At 41.5% G+C, this 20659-nt stretch overlaps 2 protein-coding genes across 6 annotated transcripts in view; one reads left to right on the top strand and one right to left on the bottom strand.

Annotated features, from left to right (window-relative positions):
- The window catches only part of GLT1D1 (glycosyltransferase 1 domain containing 1), a 64934-nt gene extending 47039 nt beyond the window's left edge, over positions 1 to 17895 (bottom strand). The window contains exons 1-3 of one of the 4 annotated variants that reach the window (XM_075516582.1): positions 17733 to 17895; positions 6249 to 6346; positions 2925 to 3073 (exon numbers count right to left, since the gene is read on the bottom strand). In XM_075516582.1, coding sequence (XP_075372697.1) covers positions 2925 to 3024 — 100 coding nt within the window. In that variant the 5' untranslated portion in view covers positions 3025 to 3073; positions 6249 to 6346; positions 17733 to 17895. Of the gene's footprint in view, positions 1 to 2924; positions 3074 to 6248; positions 6347 to 10846; positions 11182 to 15049; positions 15261 to 17732 lie in introns of those variants that run through there. The other 3 variants (XM_075516581.1, XM_075516583.1, XM_075516580.1) reach the window with 3 other exon arrangements.
- The window catches only part of SLC15A4 (solute carrier family 15 member 4), a 31524-nt gene continuing 26287 nt past the window's right edge, over positions 15423 to 20659 (top strand). The window contains exon 1 of one of the 2 annotated variants that reach the window (XM_075516578.1): positions 15423 to 16099. In XM_075516578.1, the coding sequence (XP_075372693.1) occupies positions 15530 to 16099 (570 nt within the window). In that variant the 5' untranslated portion in view covers positions 15423 to 15529. The remainder of the gene's footprint in view (positions 16100 to 20659) is intronic. The other variant, XM_075516577.1, reaches the window with a different exon arrangement.

The raw sequence follows: 20659 nt of genomic DNA, 5'->3' as shown, positions 1-20659 counted from the left end.
TGTGATCACCCAAGCTATGAAAGTTGTTTTAGGATGCCTTACAGTTCTCAGAACAGCAAGAGTAGAGGAAGGCATGTTGGCTGTGGGACAGTCTGTGCACAAGACCTTATCAACATTCAAATTTTAGAGTATCAACAAAATCATACATATCCTAGCGGTGTCTGCACTCTGGTAAAAGCCTAGTTTTGACACACAGCATCAGAATAAATTCATATTTGCGTAAGGTTAAAGCCACCAAAACAGGGTAGTATTTTGACAGTGGCTAGACTTACAAGGACAAGGCCAAAGACTACTTAGATGAAAATACAAAACTCAATAGCAGTGCAAGATTCCTTTCTAATAGTATTTCTTTTCTTGGAGTCAGGTTATTTTTAGTAACTGAGAAGTTACCAGTAATGTTCTCCTCTTAAACTAATCAAGATAGCAGACAATAATGTTTACTGTTGATTGTTTCAGCATTGAAACCGATTAAGTGGTCAGTTTTACGCCACATTAAGCTAAGAAATAACAGTCTCATGGTGGCTAATTACTACATGCAGAAGAACATAGTTTAAAATTCCAAATGGGACTGCAGTTGTTTTGTAAAAGACACGGTCTCCAGTAAGACAGTCTACAAAACCTGTCATTAAGGTGACCAATTTTGTGGATTTTGCACATTTCTGTTAGCTGTAATAGATGAAGCCAAGGTTTCCTTCTGACTGCGAACAAGAATAAGCAGTTAGGCTGTATTGCCACTACAGACTGTGTATCAAGAAAGGCAGAAAATACGCTTTGTTTTTTCCCTTTTGCTATCAGATGGAAGGGGAGAGGATCAAGGACTCAGTAGACAACACTGTCCTCAGCAGTGGACCAACGAGCAGGGCACTAGAGGTTACCGTGTTGATGGAGGTTCTTCCTTTTGACAGATAATGCAACTGACCTTGAATGTTCATGGCTGTGAAAACTATTGGTGACGGTTTCTATAGCTACCCACAGTGTCTTATGGGGTGGGGGGGAAACGATAGGTTAAATTCAGTGAACTCTCATAATTAAAATTCATGGTTAAAAACAAGAAAATAAGGAAATCTTAAAGCAAAAGGAGAATGAAATAAATATGTTGATAAAGATAGAAAACATACTATACGTTTCACATTTATATTTGAAAATTAAGTGAGCTGTGAGATGAGGATTTATTGGCATTGCTAATTTCCTCATTATTAAATGAAAGAACAAACAAAAAGAATGAAAAACTAATTGCCATTCTGGCTACTTAAAGACTTTCCTTGGCATTTTTAGATATTATACACTAACATGTGAAGGTGAAGAGACTTAATGTGCACCATCAAAGCACCACAGCACTAATCTTCAAGAGACTGACTTTCTGTAATACAATATAAAATATATATTGCCTTTCTAATAAATAAAAAGGTAAGTAATTATTATGTCATCTATTATATGTGTTCATACATCCCCAATCATGTAAACAAAGTTTCCAGCATGAGGCCCAAAAGATTGGTAGTATGGTAGTAATGGTAGTATGACTGTAATCACTTAATTTCTTTAAGGTATTTCTTAATACAGGGTATGGAAAGATTAAATGTTACAAGAACCAGGAATGTCCTCCAAATCACTTTTTTCCTCCAAGAAGTCTACAGTAACTTCTACGCTTTGACTAGGATAATCCCAGCAATATACTACTTATGGTCTTGCTTTTCACAGATTCCTGTTTTATTTTTCTTTCAGTTATTGCAGATGCTTTTTGGAACAGCTTTTTGGAACTCTGATTTATTTAAATTACTGAGCTTTTGTAAATCATTCAAGTATCAGGCTTTGCAGGTCACTTGAGATTTTGAAAAGCTAATAGCAACAGCATTTGGGCAATGCTATGCATGTCAAAACTGCAATAAAGTTTTACCATAAGCATTTAAAATCCAACCTTATTTTTTGTTTCTTAGAAAAAAAAAGAGATAGTTCTCTGACTTTCCATAAGCCTCTTTCAAAACAATTCTAGGTCTTGTCACAAAAACAATCATCTCTGTATTCCAACAAGAGAAGTCTTAACACATATGTTAGCAGAGATCATCTTACAGAATTATTCTTTTATTTGTATTCTAGAGTCCCTACTGAAATCAGAGCTCCATTGTAACAAAAAATACACAAGCATGCCAGACATAATAATTCAGGCTTTCTGAAAACCCACCAGCACAAATTGCGGAGGGATTTCTGAAGTCCAAAAACTAGCACAACACAACTTGTACTGAGATCTGATGAAAGTATCAAATTATGTGCAGTTGCCCAAGTGAATAGATTTGTGCAATACAAAGGTGATCTCAAAAATGGATACACACTGGCAATTTCACTAGGTGACAGTATCTGTAATTTCGAAAGCCAGTGCTTCTAGTGTATCATTAATGGCAGGCTAAAATTTTGTTCTACATGGCTAGATACAATAGAAAATTTTATTATTTGTCTGATAACATCCTGTCTCCTACAGTTTAACTGGCATGAACAACATCTCAACGTTATTTCATGTCCAAAAACCCCTGACTCATTTTTGAGCAGAAAAATCAAATTAGCCTCTCTGCTTTCTTCTATTTGACCTCAGCTATACTTAGCTTAGCCATTGTCCTCTGAAAGAACACATTTGCTGAAAGTCTCTTAATGTTAATATAATGCTCTTATCTTAATGTAGTTAAAGTACTTAATTATGAAATGCACTATGTGCTTTAAAAGTACATTTATTTAGTGCTCTCCTCTCTGGATCAGATCTCCCACAGAGAAAGATTTTCAGCATTTCTGAACATTTGTTAAAGTGGATAAACAGAATAACTACATTACGTGTGGGTTTATACATTTATAGCCATTTATAACTATTTGTATTCATTCTCTTCTCTTTCAGTACCTTTTTAAGAGATATTTTTATTGCAAAATAGAAAGCAGATTACCTTGCAGAAGTCTGCCTCCTTTATAAAGATGAATGGCCAGGGCTGCATCAAACTTGTCTGTGGAGGTCAGATTTGCTATTTCAGTTGGACTTTCATACATGAAAGCATCTTTAAGAACACAGATGTGACCTGCAGCATGTAGATGATTCCTTCATTATCAGAACAAATAGAAAAAGAATAAAAAAAGATATTATTAATGTTGTAGGCATGCCAGTATATTAAATAAGCTTAATCAAAATGTTTTTCCTTAATGATTTTTGCCCCACCATTCATCTTTATGCTAATTGTGTTCAAGCAACCATGGAGCTATTTACAAGGGGTTATTTTACCTGGAAAGTATTTGTTACCTTCACCACTGTGAAGCCACAGGCACACTTCCAAGCAACATAATCTGCATCCATTTTAAGGCCCAAGCCTACAAAGTATCAACATCACCTTTGGAAATCAGCAGAAGTGAAGTATGATCAGGATCTTCCCTGACTGCGCTTCAGCTTAACATGCTGAAAAGACTCCTTTTGAATTGAGTCTGTTAGACCTTGGCCTGAGAGATTCTCAGATCCTTGTTCTGGAGAAAGGCCACCGAGTGAAGAAAGCACAAGTATGTTCAGCTAATCAATGCTATTAAAAATACAGAACATGCACAAAAATGAATACATAAATAAAACTGGAGAGTTGAAATTGTATTCCCTTTCTTTTTGATTGTTGATTTAATTGCTTCTTGTCTTAGTTTACCCATTTGTAAAACAGGCACAGGATAATTGAAGTATAAGCAAAAAACTACACAAAATAATTTCACAAATACTTTCACAGTCTTTTTTAAACATCACAATTACTAAAAAGAAAAAAAAAACCAACAACAACCCCCCCCATTCTAGTGTCAGCTCACCCATTCATCCTTATACACAGTAGTTCCTCATACTAAAACATTGATTCAAAGACTGCCAAAGTCAAGAAATTGATTGATTACAGGAGGCTTTACTTTAGGCATTTCGGTGAGCTTTGTTTTAGTCTTTTCTTTTATACTCCAGACTCATAACTCCTCCCACCAAAACCAGAATCAGTTATCAATGTTTCCAATGACATCAACCGAAAAACACACAGGAGAAAAATTCATGTTTTGATAGCAACTAGCACACTGTATCTGCTGACATGTAGTGTTTACATTTTTAATATTATAAAAAGACCACAAGAATGTTTTCTGCTTATTACATATTGTTCCAGTTGATTTATTTCTTATAGCGTATTAATTGTTCTGGCATTAAAATCCTGCTAACTCAATAGCTTCTTGGATAATGTTGGCTCTTTCCTTTCCTGATCATTTCATATCCTCCCAAGGAATGTAATTTTCTGTCCTGCAGAAGTTAGTCATTACTGCAGAAATTGGTGCTAAAAATGTTGTAAAATGTCTTGAGGCCTTGGAAGGAATGTATTAGCACTATATCAGACAGAGCTCCATTGGCACAACATATGGTGCTGTATTTCTTCCTTATTCGAAAAAGAAACTCATTTTACTTTTAACTTCACCATTTGAAACAAGACCAATAAATTACAATAAGTACTAATAAATAATAAAAACCAGCCAGATTGTAAGCTCCTTATTTACACTGTTCAGCAATTATTTACATCAGTTGTCCCATGAACTTGTTCCAAGTACCTGCTTGCCTTTTGAAAGAGGCTCTCAATTTATATCTAAATAATGATGCCCAAATCTCACAGCTGTGGAAAGAAACTCTCTCGGGCAAATACTCAGGATGCTCGTGCATGCATTCCATAATTTCACAGGTGCTCATTAAATAGTCTAAAAGAATTTTTTCCCATCAGTATTCCAATTACCATAAATCAGCATCATGTACAAGCAATATGTTTGCATATTACCATTAATTTGAAAATAACTCTCTCAGGACATCAGGAATCAAGAAACTCAGCTAGGAATTTCAACCTAAAGTGTCTTTTTGTTTTAAATACACTAGGAATGAATACTTTTCCTTTCCTCCACAGTTTCCATAGCTCCAAATCTCACAGCTGAATGACAGCTGTTTCTGCAGTAAATAGAGGGGGACTCCCTCAAGTGTTCCAAAGCTCAGAAATTGTGGATTACCTCTATAACTTCAATTTTTTTCTACATATAATGACTTGGGAACATGTAAAAAATTTGCATATAGCTTAAGAAGGAAAAATTATCAAATTATTCCCAGAATAATTCAAATTCCCAGATGTAAAGAGGCCTTAATCTCATAAACATACCATTGAGTTCAATATGATTAGTCACAGGCTTCAGATTATGCATATATGGAAATATATGTGCATAGAAGCAGAGTTATTGGGTAGTATTTAAGTACTGAAATTTGCAGTGATATTTTCATATTTTCTAAATGACTTTTCATCTTTATAACCAAAAAAAGCAGACTATGATTTTCACACATATGCTGTTATCAAGGAACATGATAAGAGGGTGCTGCAAAGCTACTGCAGATTTTTTTTGAAGGCTGATCTGTCTACGAAGTCACAGATGTCCCTGAATCAAGCCAAGACAGAAGAGATATATTATCCATATCATTTCTCCTCCTGGCAACTGTGTATTCACATTATTTTGCCATTTCCTAAACAAATACTTTCCGAATGAAAAATAAAAACGAACACGTCTCCTGCTGTCCGTGAATCTAAGACAACACTGAAAATGCTAAATCTCAAGGCTACATTTTCTCTCTACCACAGTTTTGTGTGTGATAAATCTCCAAGTGAGTGTCTTAATAACCAGTGATTATTGCTTGGATCCAGAATTTGCCTTGCTCTGCAATATCTTGCCCTTCTACCAAAACTCTCATGGAAGCCAATGCCACTACTTGGGGAGAATAATATTTCTAAAATGGAGTTTGGCTGTCAGATTCCAGATTTTGGGTGTTTTGCAAGGAAGTAACTAAACAGGGAAAACTTCAGTCATTCAGTAAGTTTGAAAGATCATTTCTTAGAGTATATTGTATTAGTCACTGCTTACACTGTGATACTTATACACATCTGAATATTGGACAAAATATTTCCCAGCCCCAATGATTTTAGTATTCAGGGAATTAATCTTTTTTGTTATATTTTTTACACTCTTTGGAAATCATGAGGCTTGTAAGTGAAACTTGTGTCTGCTCTGGATCTATACTGTATGCAGAGAGATATTGCTAAAAGGTACAACCCTTTTCTGACATGTTTTCCCTTTATTAAAGATTTCTGTAGAAAAACATTTTTCTCTAACACAACTATGAAATACCAGATGATGTTTTACAATGTTTCATTTTTTATTTCCTACATTATTGATCGCTGTTTCTCACTCACCCTGGCTAGCAGTCTTCCCTCCTTCAACCTGAATCTTCAGTTCAGAGGTCTTCATATACAGAAACAGTTTTATAGTTCCAAACACAGCATGGCAGAAGCTAAGACACAAGCGAGTTAAAAGTACGCTTACTTCAAAAGTATAATAGTTTTGAAACTTGTTTTATTTTCTATGAAGTCTTCCTCTCAAAAACATTTATGTTCTAATTTTCAACTGGTATTTCAATGGAATTACTTGCAGACAAAGAATTTTGATTTCCAAAAAGTTCCTGGTAGGTAGATACACTCACACTTCTTGAACAGCACAAAATAGGCTTCATCCAAAAATATTAATTATCTCTTTCCCTAGGCTGTCTATTCTGTAAAGCAGCTACGCATCAACGACTGTTAAATCTATACAGCACAATTCAAAGCTTAGTAAGTGAGCAGAGTCACTTCCACTGCCTCTTCTGAAACTTGGCCCGAGCTGAATACTTGCAATTCCCACTGAAGTTGGTCGAATTACAAGAGCTGAAACCCTGCTTGATCTTCTCTGTTTTCTTTGTAAATTATCTTAATTTTTTTCATACTTGTTAAAGCAAAGTATTCTTAATTTTATTTCTCTCTCAAACTTCTCCTTTGAACAACACAGACAAATTGTGTTGGCATGAATGAAGTATAATAAAATCCACTGTGAATAAGAACAGAAATTAAAAATGTGAGTGAAAATGGGGAGAGAATCCTTCTGTCTCTATGTTCTGAAGTCAATAACTGTCCTTTGAAAGGACAAAATAACCCTGCAAAGTTTAATCCTGCCTTATAAATAGGTCTAGCCCCGCAAAACGTTTTGGGATGCAGCATACATCAGGTGCAGGCCATGTAAATGACTGCATCTCGGTTCCAAGAGCGCCTGCCTTGCAGCTGTCCTGCTCTGGGAATGGCCACGCAACCAACAGCAGGAATTTACCAGCACTGTGCAAACAGACGCAGGTAGGTAAAAGACCTCGTATGATCTACCAGGAAGAGAAGAGGATCTTCTGCTGTACGAGTGCTCTTCTGTGGGATTTTAATGGTAGCAGATACGGTAAGACTAAATAGAAGAAAAGTTGGGGCTCAGAATTATTCCAATAAACGTCTAAGCTGAAAAACGATTGTAAAGAGGAACGATAAGCATTATTGAATTTGTGGGTTTAATTCTCTTGCAGTTGATTGCCTGGAGATTTACAGAATGGCTATCTCAACTGTCCCATTTCAAATGAGAACTGAAACAATCTCTCCCTCTCCAAAAGATATTTACATATTGACAAAATACTTCATCTAAACCTTTCTAATTAACCAATTAATTCAAGATTTCTATTCCTCCTTACTACCAAGTAATAAAAGATGAACGGAACATTTCAAGGGCCAGAGAAGATTCATATATTTTCTTTTCTAACACCCTCTTTGACCTCATTTCTAAGGCTGAAGAATGGCAGCCTAATCAAAGACTTTTGCTTAGTGTTTTATTCTCTACTCATTGCTCATATTTTTTAAGGTGATTAAAGATTATGCACACCACTATGAATAAAGCCCACAACACATTCATTATATCACTTGTTTTAGCAAGCTGATTTCTAGCCAAATTAGATTCTAGTATCTTTGTCACCAGTTACTTTAAACTCAGGAAATTAATATCTTATTTATGAAAAGATGAAGCAGTTATAGGAACAGCTATAGGATCATAAACATAGTATATAGTATACCCAGTGGTATTAAGCCATAAAATTAATCTATGCTGGCAAGTGTCCAACCTGGAGACAACTTCATTGTTTCATTTATACTTAACCAAAAGTTGCCATGGTTCAATATAAAAAAAAGGTTGAACAAATAAATTCGTAAGCATGTACGCAGATACAACTGAAGCCAAATATTAATTGGAATATAAATTTTCTGTGTATTAACACATATGCTACAAAGGTTACCAGATGCACTTAACCTCAGGTATGGCAGATTAGTGCGAGAAGTGACATGCCCAAGCCTTTAGCCATACATGTAGATTTTTTTTTTTTAAATGGCATCAAGTCTTAAGAAAACCAGGATTAGATAGAAGTATCTGCATAGGTTTTAGTGACAGCTGTCACTTCACTAGCCTTTTAGTCTGGAAGATGGATTTAATTGCTAGCTAATACTCTTTACTTTTTTTCCTGATCAGACTTTTTTTTTTCCCTGAACAGGCTCATTTATATTATTACGATAAATAACATTTATGGTAGGTGATTAGGTAGCAACTGAACATGACATAAGCTACTGACTCTCAAACACTATTTCTGTTAGAATCCTTTATCCACCTTTATTGTGAACGTGAATTAAATTTACCTTTCACTCATTATTTTCTTTGTGTTTGAAGGTCTATGTGCATGAGAAAGCAGCATCCACTTCATGTCAGGTATGCCTATAAGCAACAGGATGCTAAAGCAAGTTGGTGTACTCTACACAGATCACTGCAGATGTGTTCACATAGCTGCAAATGATTGCTTTAACATGGTAATATGTTAAACCATCTGTCAACTGAGCTGTTGCATCTCACCAAGTCTATGCCCTCTTTCATACTAAAACACATGACCTTAGGCCACCATGCATGACTCACAGGTGGAGAAGGCTAACCAAAATTGCGGGTTATCGCGACTCACGTAAAGGCACCTTGCTAAACCACTGTGTCTCGATGCAGTATGCTCACATGATCACAATCAATCTCAGTGTAGTTAAAAGACAATTCAAAATAAAATGTGGACTTTTGTTTGTCTGGCTTACTCAGTTTAGTTTAACAAGAAATAATGCAAAACCTGCTTTCCACTAGAGCTCGGAATAGCTCCACAGTCTAAATGTTTGAATGACTTTCCTCCAAGTTGAAGTGGAAGATGAAGGTAAGTAAGTATTTAATTTGTAAAGGTAGAAGAAATAATCTTATGGAGGAAGAATGAGCATTGATGTCCCCAAGAATAACTAGGTTTTTTATTATCCAGTGAGAGCAAAAGGTAAGAGATGAAAGGAAATGCAGAATGCCACACAAACAACAACACATGAACTCTGTGCTGACATGTATAGGTACAAAAATTTGTATTATAAACATAAGAACATATTTATCTCAACATTTTATTAATAATTATTGTTTTAAAATACAGAAAACTTCAGCTTTCTCTGGTCTTTATGCTCCATTTGCTTTATATCTTCAATGCCTGGGTGACTGACATGAGGCAGCAGGTATGTTCTACCGCTATCTTATACAATACAGTAGCCCTGCACAAATCTAAGACTGAACTTGGTATGACACAACTGGTGTGAAAACCTAAACAATGTCAGAGGACTATTTCTAGGCATAACATTAAAAGTGTGATAATACGCAGATCAAGGTCAGGGAAAACTTGTAATAGCAGAAGGCTATCCTAAGAGATTCATCCTAAGAAAAACAACTAAACTGTGGATGACTCTTTGACAAGTAAGAAGCAACCAAGTCCTTATTTTGGGCCTCAAGAGGACAAAACCATTCAGAAATTGTTTCATTTTTATGGTGACTTCTTTTTTTTAAAAAAACAAAGCTCACATGCACAGCAAAGCCCTCAGAAATGCTGTTAGCCACATCCTTTTTCCACATAATAGAAAAAGTTAAATGGGGACGTTAAAATATTTCTGCAGTTGTTAGTCCAAACAATTTCAAAGCACTGCAGATTCATGTCCATAACCCCCGTAAGAGGTGCATGTTGAATCCCCACAGCAAGGCAGTATCTGGAGTAGCTCTTGCACAACTGCTGCTCCAGGATGGCTCCTGTACAGACCCTTATTTCAAAGCTCCCAGAGCCTACTGCTCTTCGCATTGACTTCTCATCTTATTCTGGGTATTTCCCAAAGCCCTTAGGAAATCCACTGCACCACTGACCAACATCGGTTGTGCAAGGGCTCTGCGGGGCGGCTGCTGAGGGGACCTCTGCTCTTGGCTTGTGAGCCTGGGTCACCCTGCAAGTGCGAACTGCTCCTGCGCCAGCAAACTGCCCTGAGCAGAAAGGTCTTTTGTTTGGGTTTTGGTGGGTTTTTTTTTTTGGGGGGGGGGGGAAACCCCTCGGCTCCCCCTCTCCCTTACTCCCCAGTAGTACGGGCAAAGGGGGGCACGTTGCCCAGACAGAGCCGCAGCAAAGCCGCGGCGGGGCCGTCCTCCCCGGAGACGGGCTTGGCCACGCAGCCAGCATCCCCGGCAAGCGGCAGATCCCCGCCCGGCGCTGTCAGAGAGGGCCTGCCTCGGCGCTCGGCCGCCGTCCCCCTCACACACCCCCGGCGCCAGCCATCCACGCGGCTGAGGCGGGAGAGACACCGCCTCCGTGCGCCAGCGCGGGCAGCGAATGGCGGACGGCCCCCCCCGCCCCCTGCCCAGCCCCGCGGCACCGGTCCCCACCGCGGAGCCCCCTCTGCCCGCCGGGGAGGGCTACGGCGGCCTCAGCGTGAGGGGAGGGGGGCGCCGGCCCCGCCTCCCTGCCGGCTCGCCGACGAGCGGGGAGCGCAGGCAGGGGCGGTGGCGAGGATCCCAAGGGGTAAGCGGGCAGGCAGCGGGGATCCCCCCTCTCCCCTCGCATCGCGGAGCGGGAAGCACTTACTGTATCCTGGCCGCGGTGGTCGCGTTGCCTGTCTGCGCTCGGAGGCACGCCAGCAAGAGCAGCCTCATAGCTGCCCTCCTGTCCGCCCGGGCGGGAGCCACCTCACTGAGGGGCAGCGCCGCGGCCGCCGCGTCCTTCACCTGCCGGCGGCCCGGGCGCGGCCCCGCGGCCTCCCGGAAACAGCACCGCGGAGCGCGTATTCCACCTAGCGCAGTCCCGGCCCGCCCGCCGCCGCGGCCGGGGGGCGGGAAGGCCGCGATGCCCGGGCCCCCGCGAAACCCTGCGTTAGGTGGCTCCGACCCACCCGCGAGGGCGGAGCGCGGCCCGTAGGGTGGCAGGACCCGTCTGGTGAGGGGACGGCGGCAGCCTTGCCAGGTGCCAGAGGGCACTTGACTACAGAGCCAAGCTCCTGGTCTTGTGCCAGTAGGTTTGGGTCCCTTACCCCCACCTCTAAATAGTGCTATGTATTTTCATTAAACAGTCACAAAGATGATGTGCTCAAATCAAGGCCTCAGAGAAGCTTTAAATTGTTGGTCGCACAAGAGACCTCCTGAGAAGAACATCAGGGGAAGGTTGGTATCGGCCGTCATCTCCTGAGGCAGTTCCCCAGCTACATCAGTCGCTGTGGGTCTCCCAAGATGGAGGTGGTTCATATTGAGTGCAGGAATGGAGAAAAAACTAACTGTGGATCAGATGCCAACAACCAGCAAAGCCAAAGGACTGTGCTAGTCCAAACAACAAGGCAACGGGACGGTCAAAGACCACGCTAAATATCAGGAAGCCCACACGATGAAGCAGAGCCAAAGACGTGTTAAGACCAGAGGAAAGCTCTGGTGAGGAACCACAGCCTCCAAAGCACCAGGCAGAATCCAAAGATACAACAAAGCAGAGAAGAGAAAAAGGAAGAGCCTGAACTCAGGACCAAGAAAACTGTATCCCAAACTATCAAGCCAGTGTTCTGGATAAACTCCAATTAAAATCAGAAACACAGTGAGCAGCTGAGATCAGATGGGTGGGGCAGCAGGCAGTAGGACTGAGAGGTCAGTTTAGGGAGTCTTTTGGCAGACTGATAGGGGCCAGGTGGCTGACTGTAGCTATCCACGGCCTTGAACTTGACTCAACATTTTGTAGAAACATTGGGAGCGCGTGCAGGACATTTGTGGCCATGAGACAGATGAGAAGGAGGGCTTGATCTAACAGAAAACTCACTTTTTTTCTTGTATACTTATAACCTGGTCTGGTTCCCTGATGTAATTCACCACAGGGCCACACAGATGCTTCCCCAAGGCTGTAGAAGACAGGGAAAGGTGGTCTGCAAACTGCAGTGCCTGCTTATTGTGGCTTAAATTACTCTTCAAGTCTCAATGTCAGATAGAGGGAGAAAAATATGCCACATACAGAGCAAGGCTCTTTAATAATTTTTAAAATAGTAGTTCTTCAAATAACTCCTGTGGATCTCTGAGGATGACAGGTATTCAGGAATTGAGGGTTTAGAAGTGATAAAGATATATATTGGAGTGTGTTCTGGCAAATTGTAAGCATTTTGGTATGCTGGCTCGCATTTTGCTAATGGGTCTTCATGCTGCAGAGCTATGTTCAACTGTCTGCATCTCACTGAGTTATCACTTAGAAATAATTTAGCACGACATTGTTCAGACCATTTTAAACTCCATCCAAACTAAAAAAGATGGCTACAACTTAGAAGAGCAACAAATCTTGCATAAATGCTAAAAATAGTATAAATGCTAATTTAAGGATAGGCAGGACCAAGCTGTTTTCATCACCATTTTAGAAAGCGTTTCTGGCATGAAATCCCAGCCCCATTGAAATTTAGAGGGCTTTTGTTAATCCTGCCAGGATTCTAGCCTTGAAGTTTGTTTCACTGCAAATGGCCCATATGAAGCATATTTGGGCTTTTGAGAGCACTTACCATCCTCAAATCTAGCACCAGCCATCTCTGTTAGTCCCTGCTGCCCAACTGTCAGTCTAACAGACCTCTGATGTATCACAGGGACTCGTGAAGCTTATGCAGCATGCAGCTTATGCAGTTGCTTATGCAGTCTCCTGATACATTGCTACTCTATGTCCTTTCCCAACAGACCCACCTTCTGGTTCCAAGATCTCCCCCACACAACGTAGCTCATCCAGCTGCCATCTGGCCGCGTCGCACCAAGAAGGGTTGGCAGCGTGTGTGCCAACCGAGAAACACACGTTGCCCTGTTGCTGCAGCTGTACCTAAAGCAGCCTACGTAATCCAAAATGGGGACATTCCCTAGTCGCCTGGCCTAAAGCAGGATATGTGGTGATGCTCGGAAAATCATATTTTGGGTTAAAGGGAAGCTGTGGTTTTGAAGTTCTAAAACCGGACAACAACTATCCAGCACATTTAGTGTATTAACACAAAAAAGACAAAAATGCAAACATCAAAGTAAGACAAGGCCTGCTCCATGAGACAAATGAGGAAACTTAACCAGTCATCTGGGAAATAAAGAGGAAATAAAGGAAACATTCAAAGAGGTCTTGAATTTCATTACTATTTATGGTAACTCTGTTTTTTATGTTGTATAGGCCTTGACTGACAAAAATCTACAAGTCTTCACAGCATTAAGTATTTTTGTGTCTTTGAAAACGTGTACATGCACGAATGTATCACTGTATAGACATAGGTGCATTCATGGATGTATCTTGATGAAGAAGTTATAAATATACTGTAGCTAAGTGTTCTTGTTTGGAGGAAAATTAAAAATCACCTTCCTGAAATTGCTATACTTCCAGAGAGAGCGTTCGGGTTACAACAGTAGCTTTTGAATTCCAGTGAGAGTACCTACTTCTCAATACATGAAGATTTAAATAACATTTTATAATGTACATTTCAAATACTATTCAGCACTGCGAGGCATTTGTAACAGTGGTTGGGTAGGCCGATACAAAAATCTCGCCCCACTCGCCAAGGTGAATTATGAAGGGCCTAGAACGTGATATCTGCATTTATTAAAACACACAATAATGCAAAATGTGCTTAATTAGTTTGTAGTCTCTAGCAAATACTACTAGACCCCTTAGAAAATGTAATCACAATTGATACGATTTACTGTATTAAGCTGGGCAAAGCTGAAATGTAATTTTTTAAGTTACAGAATCAGTCGTGTTGCAGTAGTTCACTAAAAGAGATCTCTGTGCAGCTAGTTGCATTTTCCTCATTGTCCTTTGTCATGAAATTTAACTAGTTAAGAAAGCAAGTATATTTAATGAGTCATTTTTATGGCATATGTTATTTACAAAGGTCCATCATTAAATGAATATATTTACTTTTACAAGCATCGCTTGCTCAATTACCAACGCCATTCCAAAAATTTTAAGTCATACTTAGATGTTGGGTGTAACTATATGATGTCAATCAATTTACCTTTTTTATTGAAAATACACAACCACGAGTATCTTTCCCTCTTTGTTCTGGCCAAAAACATGTCTGTAAGATCTGCTGTGGAAGACAACTACGTGCTTTCACAACCTTTACCTCAGCATAGATGATGGTGGAACAAAAGAACATCTTTGGGCTCCCATCTTGCAACCACTAATAGGCGTTTTCTCATTTTAATCATGTGCTTTGTGCCATGCAAATCGGAGCCTTCATTCGGAGCCATGGTGTAGTGGTGGTCTTGGTAGCGTTAGGTTTATGGTTGGACTCGATGATCTTAAAGGTCTTTTCCAACCTATACGATTCTGTGATTCTCCACGTGTACTTATGACGTATTATTACTGCAGGTACACCTCAGAGAAACCTGGCTTCAGACCGGACACATCCATCCTGCAAGGTCAGTAATGCCGGCCCAGCGCTGAGGCGAGCCCGCGGCGTTTACCAGCGGCAGCATAACACGGCCGAAGAGTCACTGACAACAGACATTGACGGGTTTTTTCGGGCTGGCCGTTTTACGAGGATGGCCATTTTACGGGGCCAACCCTCGCTTCTGCGTTTCCAGCTGAGAAGCAAAGTAGGGAAAGAAACCGCGTGTCGTTGTTATTGCCGGATAAACCTAAGGAGAAAATAGGGCTCTCAGGAAGCCAGCGCTGAACCTGTGTCGTTAATGAAGTCACACGGCTCCAGTTAATGCCCAAAATGTAAATCCCAGCCTGAAATAACGCACGAAATAACCATAAAATCAATTTTGCCTGCTGCAGCCCCCCCTCCCCCGCCCTGTTTACCCCGCCTGGCCTCCTCATGAGAGCGGCGAGGGAAAACCTCCGGGGAGAACCTGCGGGGAGAAAGCTGCCGGCTGCCTTCCGCGGTGAAGCTCCGCACACCCGGAGGTGTAACCAAGCCCCGGCCCGGCTCGGCTCGGTTTGGCTCCGCCCCGGCGCTGCGGAGGCGCCCCGCGGCCGGCTGGGCCCGGGCGCCCGGCCCGCCATGCCCTGGCAGCCGGTACGGCCGAGCGGCCCCTCCCCGCAGCTTCCGGTCCGCCATAGCCCGGCCCCGCTGGCCCCGCCTCGGCTCGCCTCGCTCTCTGCAGCCCAGCCAACCACGTGACGGCGCTGCCGGCGGAGCGACGGCACCCTCAGCCAATGGCGGCGCGCCGTCCCCTGCGTGGGCGGGCCGGGCCGCGCCGCGCGACCGCGGCGAAGTTTCCTCAGGGTGGGCCGGGAAGCGCGGCGGGGCCGCGGTGGGGCTGCGAAAGAGGTACCGACATGGAGGAAGCCGAGCCGAGCGAGCGCAGCCCCTTGCTGAGCAGCGGGGAGCGCGGGCGGGCAGCGAGCAGCGCTTTCCACGGGCGGCGGTTGGCCTGTGCCGCTGTGCTGCTGGCCGAGCTGCTGGAGCGAGTGGCCTTCTACGGCATCACCTCCAACCTGGTGCTTTTCCTCAACGGGCCTCCCTACGGCTGGGAGGGTGCCCAGGCCAGCCAGGCCCTGTTGCTTTTCATGGGCATCACCTACCTGGTGTCGCCTTTTGGTGGCTGGTTGGCTGATGCCCTCCTGGGCAAGTTTGGCACCATCCTGCTCAGCATGGCACTCTACCTGCTGGGTATGCTGGCCTTCCCTGTCATCGCTGCGCCGCACACCCGCCAGGGCCTCTGCGGGGACATCCCCTTGTTCCCTGTAGAGAACTGCTCCTCTCCGGTGGCCAACACCACCATGGCGCCTTGCTCCCAGGTGGGAGCCACCCGCTACTGTGCCACCGCCACCTTCATCGGACTGGTCCTCGTGGGGCTGGGCGTCGGGTCGGTCAAGGCCAACATCACCCCTTTTGGGGCGGACCAGGTCAAGTATTATCTGGCAGCTGCCGAATCGTTTGTGGGTGCCAATCTGAAGCAGGGGATGGCTGTCAGTCATGCAGAGGGGCTTGCTTTGGTGGGATGGACAGTGCGCCTACTGATTCACATCTGTGTAGGTGTTAAGTCTCAGAGGGAATCAGATCATCCAGCTGTGTTCCCTGTGTAATGCAAGCTGTTAAGTTGTACCCTGTTTGATATAATTTTGGTGTCGGTGTGGTGTCTGATCTCTTATGACCCTTGGTTTTCTGGTAGCCCTGCCTTAGGTGTGGTACCTGATTTGGCTAAGCCATCGCCGTCTTGAGGAGTTGGGTTGAATACTTCATGGCCGCTAAGTGGATTGTTAATTATCCTCTGTTGTGGAGTTTGTATCCAGTTATTTTGACCTCAGAGCTCATCAGGTGAAATATCTGATATACATTTTTAGCTTTGACAAAGATAGCATGGGCCTTCTACTGCAGTGGTCAGAGGCCTTTATCATCCTGTGATAAATGAAGGCTAGAGAACAAACAGTTTTTTATGCTTTAGGTATTCTCTGTGTACTGCACTGTGCCTTTGAGTGATATTTTTGTGCAGGCTAATGTTGCGCCAGGTGACGGGTGGGAAGGTGCTCTCAACGTGGTATATGTATTACCTGGGCTGTTCTCATAAGGACGTGTCCTGTCAAACGACCTTACTCAGATCCACTTCAGTGATATCATTCATTGGATCATCACTGCAGAACAAAGTGTCTTTACAGAAAATATTTGAGAGACAGCTCATAGTTCAGTATCGACTGGAATGCAGTGTTGCATGTATTTTTTTACAATCTTACGCCAAGGTAGTATGCTGACTGTGGATGTTGGAGTATAATTTCTGCTTTAAAAATTGAGAATTTCAGATGCTTAGATACTGAGCAGCTTTTCTAACCAAACCGTTCTTGATGACAAAGCAAGGAAAGTACGTCTGATCCAGTTGCATATCTGTTTACTGGCCCATTGAGTTCTGGTTAGTCTGGAATGCTATAGCATTCCTCACGTAGAAATGCTATGAAATTCTTTGTGAGAGGTAGGATCTACCACAATATCTTTGCCAAACATACCTCTGTTCTCTGCTGTGCAGTTTACATTTGTCATTCTTTGGCATTTCATATATTATACATTCTGGAGTTCTGGGTGAAAGGCTGTATATAAATGTAAAACATTATTATAGCCTAGGATTGTGTGTCCCCAGTGTATTGGTTCTGTTTTAAGCCAGCATGAGCCCATCAAGTGAAATAGTTTTAATATGACTTTATCTTGTAAGGTGTTTTTCAAAAGTGACTCCTTATCCCCAGAACACCTTATGAACGTTAAATACAAGAGATAAATAATGGCAGGAACAGAGCAAAAGAGGAACCATTGCCAATGGAAGTGTAGCTGTTGTAGCTGGATTTTTTAAAGGCTTTCCCCCCAGGATTTCACGGAAAGCAGTTTTTGGCTAGGTTTGCAGATAATTCACAGTGATTTATGTAGGGTGAAGCAAAAGAAATACTCCTTTCTGGTTCATAATAATCACTAGAGCTCTGCTGAGGACTGAAATTTTTCCCCTTCTCTGTTTTTCTGGCTTATCTATTGTTAAATATATTACAGCATACCACTTACCTTGTTGTGCAGTTTTGGGCCCTCTTGGGTGCCTTCTCCCTGCATAGGAATGTAGTATACTGCTGGGTAGATGGATATATATTGCTGAGAATAAAGCCTGTCTCCCAGAGTCACATTCTTGGGAGGCCAGAATACAATGCAAACATGTTTTGGCTGGATGTGTGCTGATAAGATTTGTCCTCTTTCCCTTAAATACCAAACAAAGGAAAATATGAATTGTATATTGTGTACTTTAGCTGACATGAACCACCTTTCAGATATTGTTAATTACATTTCATTGCAGACCTCTCAAAAAATTACCATGTAAATTTTTCAGTGTTAACGGAGGATCTATAATTTGGGTGGAGAACCCATATATAATGAGGATTTTTTTATTTAGAAGAAAAGAATCACTTTGTGGAAAATTGGAAACTAAATTCCAATACCTATTTTCCTCTGAGGTTAAAGAGATGTAGTTTCTTAATTTCTGTTAAATAGATGCTTTTCAAGTGCTGTTACAAGTGACTAAGTGGGCTTATTATAGAGTAACTTTTGCCAGTCAGCTTAGCAAAAAAACAGTTACTGCAAACTAAGTGTAGACCAGCTTTACTTCACTGCGTTTATAATGTGTTTCCATTTTTCTAGAAGTTGCAGACTGATCCATCGTACAGGTCTAAATCTGAACTGATGGTTCTCAGAATAGTGTTTATAATCATGTGATACATATAACCTGGCACTTTCCAGTTCCCCTTTTGAGTGCGAGTGTTTTGCAGTCACTTCCTGTTCTGTGTAGCAGTTTGTGACTTTCTGTAGTTAGGAAACAATATGACTATCCCTCGTTATTGTGAAAGCTGGTTTAGCTTCAACACTGAAGCCAACATTAGTAGTAGACTACCGATCTGGTATCAGCTATAATCATTGTTCTAATTATAGATTAATCTGGTTTGGGGTTATGGTGATTAGAGATGCTAGTTTTAACCCACAGTATATCTTCTTTCTGAATTGCCCTCATAGTCATTAAATCCATCAGTCCATAACCTGCCAAAAATCTTCTAGCTTTGCTAAAACCATTGTCATTACAGCAGCATTGGCAGAGGCAGGACGCTGTTGGAAATTGCTGGTGTAAAGATAGCTTTAGAGTGATTTTCAACCTTTATTTATTTATTTGTAGAACTTAGATTTTCCAGCCTCTGGGGAAGGATGGGGGAGCATGTATAAAGAATTGAAGGTCACTAACTGCAAGTTACTTTGGTGGTGGTGGTGTTGAACTTGTGAGGAGACTGTGGACATCTAAGACTCTGCAGATAACAGTTTGAAAACTGAAGTTGTGGCATTCACATGGGCAGTACTAATTTGTTTCTGACAGAAACAGAATAGATATGACACTAGTGAGAGGAAGCAAACTTTAAACGTGGACTGGCCAAATTTTAGTATAAAAACTTGAAATTATGTAGCAACTGAGTAGTACTGTATAGCCCTGTTATGGAGCTCTCTCCAGATGCTCTCAAAGAATAACTGGTGTCTGTAGTGATGGATTAGAAGGTCAGAATTCTGTAAGAGTAAATTTGACTGTGGAAAACTGTTGTCATTGCTCTTTCCTTTTGGAGGCTAAGGACAAGGGCAAGCTTCTACATTTTCATCCTTGCTCTGTTGTGTGACTGCTCACATAGGTGGCTGGGATAAGTTTGGTGGTTTTTGTTACATCTGTCACATGTGACTGTCAGTCGATTGCAGGAACAAATGAAAACTGCTAATGTCAGTAACTTTTAAATAATCTTCTTTTTCCTTTCATGCGAGTCCAATAGGAGGTCATAGCTTTGGATCTGTCATGATGTGAAGAGGGAGAGAGGGAAGATTATGACATCCTGGAACTCTGAAATATTGGGGTTTAGGAAATACTTGATATCAGAAATGAGATGTCACAGTGGAATGATAGGTGCCAGATAGGCACTAGCTGCAGCAAAAATAAGAAATCCTGTGGATAACCATTTCTTTGAAACTGACCTAGCTGTAGAGAGCTAGGAAATTTACTTTGTGACAAAGCAAAGCATCTAAACACAGGAACTATGGAGAAGCAATGATGCTTGTATAGATTCCTGGGTCTTTACATAAAAATCAGGAGAATCTAATAGAATCTTAATATTTGAGCTGTGTAATATTTTTGGTTTCAAGCTGTACGATCTGCTTTGGTTAGTACTTGGATCATCTCCTAAGAAAGATGTTGGTGTTGAAAAATCCAGGGGAGGGATAATTCAGCCAGTGATCATCTTTCTTCTAAGTCAGAATGAGGTCCAAGTATTAACTTTAGGGACAGCTGTGCTGTGGAAGTTGCTGTCAGTCAGATATTTGTAATGACTTTTCATCAGGTGTTGTAACTAAATATCTAGTTACTCTTTCTTTGGTTTAGTTGCATTTAAAATTTTGTTCTGATTGTTAAGATGTTAACCTTATATCCTAAATGAGTTTAGAGTATTGCAGTGCAGAGTTACACAGCTGATGTGTCCTCTATTGAAAGTGGCTGTAAATAACCTAGTGATTACACAGTTGCCATAACATAGTGTTCCAGGCACTCAGGATTCTTTATCATGAAAACTGTGGTCATAACTACATCTCACCTGACCATAATCAGTCTGATGTAAGTGTTTTGTATTAGAAATTTTGCTTTTTGAGAACTATTCCTTTACTGTTTTGAAATCCAGTGCTGTGTAGGTCCCAGTTATAAAACTCGGTGTCACTGTGCTTTTCTTTCTGCATTTGGATTAACTATATGTAAAGGATAGTTATCAGATATATCAAGAAAAACACCTTTTGGACTATAGAAAAATCAAGTGTTAGGTTAGATTTTCTTTTGCAAAAATTGTTAGATGTCTTGAAAGTAGCAAGATTATTTTGTTTCCTCTTTAGAGGCCCACCTGAATGCAGGCAGCATTGACATGTGGCCAATGTCT

This window comes from Mycteria americana, chromosome 13 (assembly GCF_035582795.1).
Source record: "Mycteria americana isolate JAX WOST 10 ecotype Jacksonville Zoo and Gardens chromosome 13, USCA_MyAme_1.0, whole genome shotgun sequence".
Taxonomy (NCBI): Eukaryota; Metazoa; Chordata; class Aves; order Ciconiiformes; family Ciconiidae; genus Mycteria; species Mycteria americana.
The sequence above is the reverse complement of the archived record's forward strand: the minus strand, read 5'-3'. Positions and strand labels throughout refer to the sequence as shown.